At 26.2% G+C, this 7,972-nt stretch overlaps 1 protein-coding gene across 3 annotated transcripts; it reads right to left on the minus strand.

The window, feature by feature from the left end:
- Positions 1-742: 742 nt before the first annotated feature.
- Positions 743-4,184, minus strand: LOC100569257 (twitchin-like). 3 transcript variants are annotated; one of them, XR_001680279.2, is made up of 8 exons: positions 4,011-4,184; positions 3,749-3,888; positions 3,555-3,680; positions 3,264-3,452; positions 2,728-3,032; positions 2,367-2,545; positions 1,044-1,177; positions 743-945 (listed from the first exon to the last, which is right to left on the minus strand). XR_001680279.2 is itself a non-coding variant. In XM_016808300.2 (3 exons), exons 1-3 carry the CDS (start codon positions 2,498-2,500, stop codon positions 899-901), a joined length of 315 nt encoding a protein of 104 aa, XP_016663789.1. In that variant the 5' UTR covers positions 2,501-2,705; the 3' UTR covers positions 743-898. The 3 variants fall into 3 exon arrangements, 1 of the variants encoding a protein (XP_016663789.1); XR_001680278.2 differs by having other exon boundaries at positions 4,005-4,184; XM_016808300.2 differs by lacking the exons at positions 2,728-3,032; positions 3,264-3,452; positions 3,555-3,680; positions 3,749-3,888; positions 4,011-4,184 and having other exon boundaries at positions 2,367-2,705.
- Between the last annotated feature and the right edge of the window lie 3,788 nt (positions 4,185-7,972).

Raw genomic sequence — 7,972 nt, forward strand, 5'->3', positions numbered from 1 at the left:
CTCAAAACAATTAAAACATAATTTAAATTTACAACATTTTTTTGTTTATTTTGTAAGTTGAATACAAAGTTAAATAACAATAAAATATAAAATCGATGTCATTCCCTCAAAAATATTATTCTCAATCCGATGATGGGTGATTTTACTCTAACATTACTTAAAAACATAGAAAAATGATTTGTCAATGTTGCACGTAGGCTATTGAGAGAAAACAAATAGTGCGCTGACATCCTCTTAAAATTATAAACAAAATATTTCTAGTTTTACCAGTTGCTTGAGGTGCACCTGGTTCATCTGGCTTTCCGAATGGGTCTTTAACTGTTATACTATTAAACGTAATTGACGACAAAGACTCATCTATTTTTTTAACTCTGAAGTTATAGTTGTGACCTTCGATCAAATTATCAATCCTAAAAAAAATAAGCAATTAAGACAAACATGATTTTATGTCGATATAACACAATATTGAATATTATCAATGATACTATACCTCATTGTTGTATCAGCAGTATTACCAACTGGAACCCATATTGATGCATCAGTATCCTTATTTTCAACTATGTAGTGTGACTTCAGATCCATCATCATCTTTTGGTGGATTCCATTTTAACACACATGAATTTCTTGTTACATCGGTCGAATGTAAAGGGCCTTCAGATGATTATGGTACATCTATAACATTTAAGCATGTACATTTAATCATTGTTATAAAATTAAAATCATATAACAATTATAAAGTACCTATAACTGTAACTTTGACTGCAGCTTTGTCCATTCCATTATTGCTACCAAGTAATAAATTAATGTTTTCAGTTTTTACTAGCACGTTTCCTCTAAGCCATTATTTAGTTGGAGGAGGTTCTCCGGACACAAGATCAAATTCAAACATGTTTCCGGCTCAAACTTTAATCTTCGAGAGAGTGTTCCTATCGATATGTGGAGCCACTGAAATATATTTGTTTAATAAATACGTAATACTTTATATGTACATTATGATAATTTTATTAAAGTATGCATATTTTTAACAGTATATGTCCACTTACAATTTTTGAGCATAGCAAGATGAAGTAATGTTGTTTCACTCGCTTCACCAGGTCCAGCTTTATTTACTGCGCGCACCCTAAACTCATACTGATGACCTTCAGTTATCAGGAACAATTCCTTAACACACGTTGGACTAAAAACATATTAAAAAAATATAATTGTTTTTAACATTTGATACATTGTAAGATATCAAAAATATACATGAATACCTAAATAATATTATTTATTAAAAAAATCCAAATAATGACAATAAGTTTTAAAATAATGAAATTCCTAGTGTTTATCATGTATATTAGTTATTATATATTATTATAACTATTGACATTAAAGTAAATAAAAAAGTTTATAAGCAATTTAATTATTATAAACTTTAAAAAAAAATTACAATACTATTATAACTAAAATTGATCAATTAAAAAATGTAATATGATAACACTGAAGAATCATTAAGCTAGGTAATTTATATTTTTATTCCATTGAAAAGTTATTTTTTGTTTAGTATTGTTATTATGATAGCTTTACATTTTATTAAATTTATTGTTGATCGGGAATTCATTATTATTTTCAAAAAACTTTCAAGAATTGTTCTTATTAATAGATAAAATATTTCATTAATAATTATTTTTTAATCTTATTTATGTTTTATCAAAATTATTTTAATATTATGATTTCAAAGAAATGCTTAGATTTTTTTTTACCTGAATTTATATTATTTCAATTATATAACCAGTTATTGGTATGAATTACTGAACCAGAGCGTTTTGCTTTTTACAGTTAAAATGTAGTTTTATAATCTCCACTTTATATAATTAATCTAAATTGAAATAAAAATATAACATTTATATAATGAATGTATAACTAAATTATATTGGTGTTTTCAATACAATTGGATTAAAAAAATTAATTTAATATTTTATTTTAAACATTTTTATAAAAATAAGTATTAAAATTAAACTATATTTGCATCTAAACAGATGCACATTTAAAACAAATTCTTCTTATTAAATTATTTTTAATATTGTTATAAGTAATATTATTTATTATCCTATATCACTATAAGTACAATACTTACTTGTATATTTAATATTATTAATATGTATCAACTTTAAACAGTATTTTTTAACTATTTCCAAATTGATATAAACTAGTCAAGATAAATATTTCAAGTATTCGAATATGTATAAATATTCTGAATATCTTTTTTGAAAAGTATTTAAATTTATATTCTAAATACCTTTTAACATATTTTTCAAATATGTACGAATATATAAAAATAAAAGTATTCTTTATAACTTTACAATTTACAATTTTATTTTACTAACCTATTATTGGAGATTCGCCATGATGCATCCCATTTTAATTCTACCATATTTTCGTCATAGTCAATAACTTCAAGTAATCCCAGAGGACCACGCGTATCCGATAGAAAAACCAAGATAATGATGAATAGCAACATTTTTTATATTAACTTGTATCATCCACTTTGCAGGTAATAAAGTGTCTAGGACATTATTTTGTGTTTAAATCAAATATAATATTATGGGAATATCAATTGGGATAGTTATAAGATAATTCAAAATAAATGAGTTATACAAATTTTTTGAATTTCTTTTGATAAAAAATCAAAAACTAATACTTAGAAGTTATTAAGATTAGTTATATAAACATAAGAAAAATAATTACCATAAGGATTTTTAGCAATTATCGTAGCATCAGAATCTAACGGTGTGAATTCTCCTTCATGTTTAATGCTTTCATTGTGAAATGATACTTTCTATTCGGTTCCAGACCGTTTATTTTGTGTTCTAATTTTGTTGGATCAACGAAACCTGCAGGTACTCATTTTCTAGTTGTGGTATCCATTTTCTCAACTAAATACCCAGTATTGGGCAATCCACCATCATCTTTAGGTTTGTTCCAGTGTAGTGTACATTCTTCTTTATGTACGTCTGTGACTTCAAGTGGCCCAACTGGGGGTCTAGGTTTATCTAAGAAAATCGGAAAGATAGGTTTTATTTAAGTTAATTGTAAAAAGTTAGATAAAATAATTATTTCTGGTGTAATAGTAAGATCATCTACTTTTAGTTTAAACTAGAGTATTTTTTCTTTTTTGAAAGCTTCAACATCATACTTTTATTAAGTAATGAGTATTATTAACATTATTTATTCAAAACTTAAGTAAATAGGTAATCTTAAGAAATATTGTAAAACTAATTTACCTAAAATAATGACTTCTACAGTAGTTTTATCAAAACCTGAAGCATTTTTTGCTCGTCAACTATAGACTTCTGTATTATTTCTAGTATTTTCAGATAAATTTAGTTTTGTATTATAATCTTCATTTTCCATTTTCATTGAACATCCATTTATCAATGGTTTATTGGCAAAGGAACATATCAGTGGTTTTACTGAAATAATATAAAATAAAAACTATTAGTTAGGTATTATAAACTGTAAAATAGTATAAAGTACAACAAAAATTGTTAAATGGGCAAACAGTTATGGTGTACCATATAATATGATGTCGATGTTTAGTTCAAAATATTTTTCATCCGTTGGTTTGTCCCATTTGACTTAAGCCCCACGGCTTTTAACATCTTTCACTTTAAGAGGAACTTGAGGTCTTATTGGAGGACCTATTGTGAATGATAAAATGGTTAACAAATCATGCACGAATAATTATTATTAATAATTTTGTACATACCAACACAAAACGGTCACTTGAACAGTAGCTTCGTCCTTGCCAAATTCATTTTCAGCAGTAATTTTACGTCCCGTATCTGACAAAGAAATTTTTGTGTTGTATGGTGTACTTACGATTTGAACATTGCATTCCGATATAACCTAGTTATTTAAAATAATATGTCTCAGCACGTTTTATAAAAACTATTTTATTTGGAATATTATTATGAGTCTATTAGTCCTGCATAGACAGTAGACACGTCTTCTTCAACGATTACCTGTACCTATTATTATTCTGAAGTAAGCATCATAAGTCAAATTCTATTCGTCAACACCCTATCTAATAATTCATGCAATTATTTATGAGCTACAATAATTTAAAGTGTATTAAAATTTAAAACAAACATAATGTGATTTTAATGTATGGTACTCTATGGGTGAGACATGTTTATCAATGAAACAAGTGAAATAATTTAGTTATGGTTAATAGATAACGGTTGAAATTTGGAGGTAACGTTTTAAATTGTAACCTCTGATGATAACAGTTCGAACAAATCGGTTTTTAATAACGTGAAGTAAATTCTTCATAGTTCATTCTTCATTTTTGTTTAATTATTTTATATTATTAATTAATTTGTTTGAACAAAACAATTTATTATATATTCTAACTCGGTAAATTGTCTATTTTTTTTACATGTATTAAATTAATAAATATAATATTAACGTTGGTGTGTGTAATTGTCGTTAGAATGTAAAAAAGTCAAATAGGCTTCAATTATAAGACTTTTCCACTAATCTACTACCCTGTACCCAATACCTATTTAGGGGGGGGGGGGTTGATAGGGTGCATTATATCGACCAAAACATACTTTACAGGAAAAACTCTCACACCTCGTAGATTGGTCCGATTTCCGTAATTTTTTTTTTTATTAGATAGAAGAATATTTTTTACAGGGCGCATTGGACTTCGATTTTTGATTACGTTGCTAAAATCATTAATAATGCAAAAACTAAAAAGTTGTAAAAATGGACTAAATTAAAACTTGTAATATAAGATTTCGAAAAATAATTTTGAAAATCCAAGTCCAATGCGCCCTGCAATAAGTCTTCCTATATTTAACAAAAAAAAATTACCGACATCGGACCAATCTACGAGGCGTGAGAGTTTTTCCTGTAAGGCATGTTTTTGAGCAAAAAGACAGGTCGAGCGCAGGCAGCTTAAGGTAAAATGGGACAATCCTTCAAACGAAAAACTATTATAGGAAGTTTTAAAAAGGAGGCCATGCAGGATGCTGTAAGTTTAGTCATTAACGACAAGGAATCATAAAGAGATGCTGCAGATGCATGTGGGGTAAAGTTTCAGACATTACATAGGTAAACTATTTTCCAAATTTCCTTTCAAGGTTATGATGTTCAATAAACTACAAACGATTGTTAATTTTTTTTAAGTCGCATATAAGTATTTATAATTTAAATTTATGATTATAGTCAAAGTAAGACTGAATAATATTACCTATGTACCTTATTGTTATATTTTTTCAAGTCCATATATTTATAATTTGAATTTAGTCATAGTAATATATAATTTTTTTTACATATTTTAAGTTGTTTAGGTACAGTGTTTACATCTATATAAATATATATAAAAACTTACATTATTTGAGTTCCATATACCTATTTATAATTTAAATTTATAATCATGGTCAAAGTAAGACTGAATAATAAATATATAATAATAGGCCTATATGCTACTAATTGTTAATTTTTTTCAAGTGCATATAATATTTATCATTTTAATTTATTCAAGGTCAAAGTAAGACTCTATGTTAATTTAAATTAAAAGAAGAATATTACCAATACCTATTTTTTGTTTTTTTTTTTTTATTTTAATAAGTTGTTTCTATGGTATATGTATATTGTATATAATATTATATAGGTACCTGGTATACAGTATACCTTTATCAATGTATATTATATTTCAATATTTGATGATTGGAGATAAAAAACCAAGTTTAAGAAAGTTAAACAAGTTTTTTCATGTTTATTATTTTATTTTATATCAAGAACAACATATGTCTCATGGGTGGTCTACAATCACTGAACTCTATACAGTATACAGTTCAGTGTCTACAATGAGACACTTTCTACTTTTTTAAATACAAATTTTTTTTGTGTGGTTTCAATAGTTTTCAATAATGATCTAATACCCTATAATGAGCACTACTACTTCCTGATTCCTTTAGTACAATTACAAATGATCTACCACTCACCTATATTTAACGAGATAAAATAATACAATTTTTGTCTCAACGTGGACTATTCTCCCCTAATATGTATACCATTCAAAACCACTGTACAAAACACAATAATACTTAAATATGTTTATAAATTAGATTCAAATTTACAATTCTAAATCACCAAATAATATCATTAAATTTATTTATAATTTATAATACCTAGTCTACTCAGTAGGTAGTGATATTAAAATAACTTCTTTGGTGAAATAAGAAAACCAACTATCACTCCAATAATAATTAATAACTACAATGAATCTCAATTCTACTAAACGATTTCTACATATACGTAGAAATTGCTTTTCATTTTACTCACATCTTTTATAACTTCGTCAATATGAAATGTAAGCTTATTTTCAAGACAAAATATAAAGAGATAAAAAAACCATAATATTTGAATAACTGTAATTATAATTACAAAATAGTTTTAAAATAAAACTATCTAATGAAAGCTGTAGAGGTAGGTAGGCATATAATTTATACTATGCGTACTTTTATAACAACTAATATGGGTAATATTAAAATGATCCTCTAAATAGGTATAGAAATAAATTTAAATAAGGAATTTATGCCAATGAATAACTTTCAACAGCTACAATAATAATAATTATTATATTGGTGAATCTTTAAAGTAAGATGAACCAATTATGAGTGATTACTGATTATCCTCTCAAAATTCTTTAATGAATTGCCTAGAATATAGATTTGTATATATAATTGTGGGTTCTGCTCTTGAATGCGGACTACCGTCATATTTCTGGTTTAGTATGCGGTCTACAGTGTATGTAGACCACATTATAATCATGTCAAAAATAAATGAAACAAATTGGTAGTATAGATTTAACGATCAACTGCTTTAATAGTTTAATGTCCCTCAAAAATGCAATGAATAAGTCAGGCTCTTCTTTTCTAGCAACCTCCAACAATAATAGTGAAGGTGGGACTGAAGTAGTTGCGGGTACTAGCCTCTCATTGTTTTCAGAAATTTTGTCCAGCCATGATCTCTCTATGCTTTGTGTGTGAGCTCCTGTTGAGAGATTAACGTAGTTTTGCTGATGGTTTACAGTGTTATAAATATATGTATATCCACTACTATTTAAACATGTATAAGCTGCCCACGTGTGTAAGGTATAATTATATTATTATAAACAACGATAATATCAGCAATACCTACCTAGTATAATTATATTATAGTTTTTGTATAATTATATACCTATTTTATAGGTACTTGCATCTGTAGTTGAATGTTGTAAAATAGCAACATTTTTGGTATTAGAGTATTTGAATTGATATACAATATACATTATACATAATATGTTTATATTTATACACTTTATAGAATCTAATAATACAATAAAAAAGATACCTAGTGTGTGTTATCTTATTTTTAATTCAATATACCTACCTAAACAGCAAGTAAGTACCTATCTAACTAATTATTGATTTTCAGTGAACAAAAATAATCATATGTTTGCAAATAGGTACTTTAAATTTAAGTTGTACAATATATACATACGAGTATACGACATACCTATACTACATGATACAATTTGTAAAACGATTACCTATAGGTTAGGTTAGGTAACCTAACCTATGTTAATAATTCAATAGGTACAATACCGTCAAATACTCAAATTTTTAAACTTTTAATTAGTATATACCTATAATAAGTAATAACTAATAAGTATTCGTCATCACGTCAAGTTATGAATTATATAATATTATTTGCATTTTCTATTCATGTTTGAATGTTTAAGAGGTGATAGTTTATGAGGGTATAATAGGTAGGTACCTACTAAACTACTATAGGTAGTATCTACCTAATTTTTTAAATAAATATAAATAATTTTAATAGTCAATTATAATTTATAGCAATATCATAATACAAAGAATAGGTAAGTCGTTAGTACCGCACTATCATGATAAAGGTAAACAAACTTATGAGGAATCTT

Source organism: Acyrthosiphon pisum, chromosome X (assembly GCF_005508785.2).
Source record: "Acyrthosiphon pisum isolate AL4f chromosome X, pea_aphid_22Mar2018_4r6ur, whole genome shotgun sequence".
Lineage (NCBI taxonomy): Eukaryota > Metazoa > Arthropoda > Insecta > Hemiptera > Aphididae > Acyrthosiphon > Acyrthosiphon pisum.

Coding starts and splice junctions, on each gene's coding strand:
- LOC100569257 (XM_016808300.2), bottom strand. CDS start 2,500: ATGTTGCTATTCATCATTATCTTGGTTTTTCTATCGGATACGCGTGGT. Junction 1,178..2,366: donor TGGCGAATCTCCAATAATAG/GTTAGTAAAATA, acceptor ATATGTTTTTAG/TCCAACGTGTGTTAAGGAAT. Junction 946..1,043: donor TCTTGCTATGCTCAAAAATT/GTAAGTGGACAT, acceptor AATATATTTCAG/TGGCTCCACATATCGATAGG.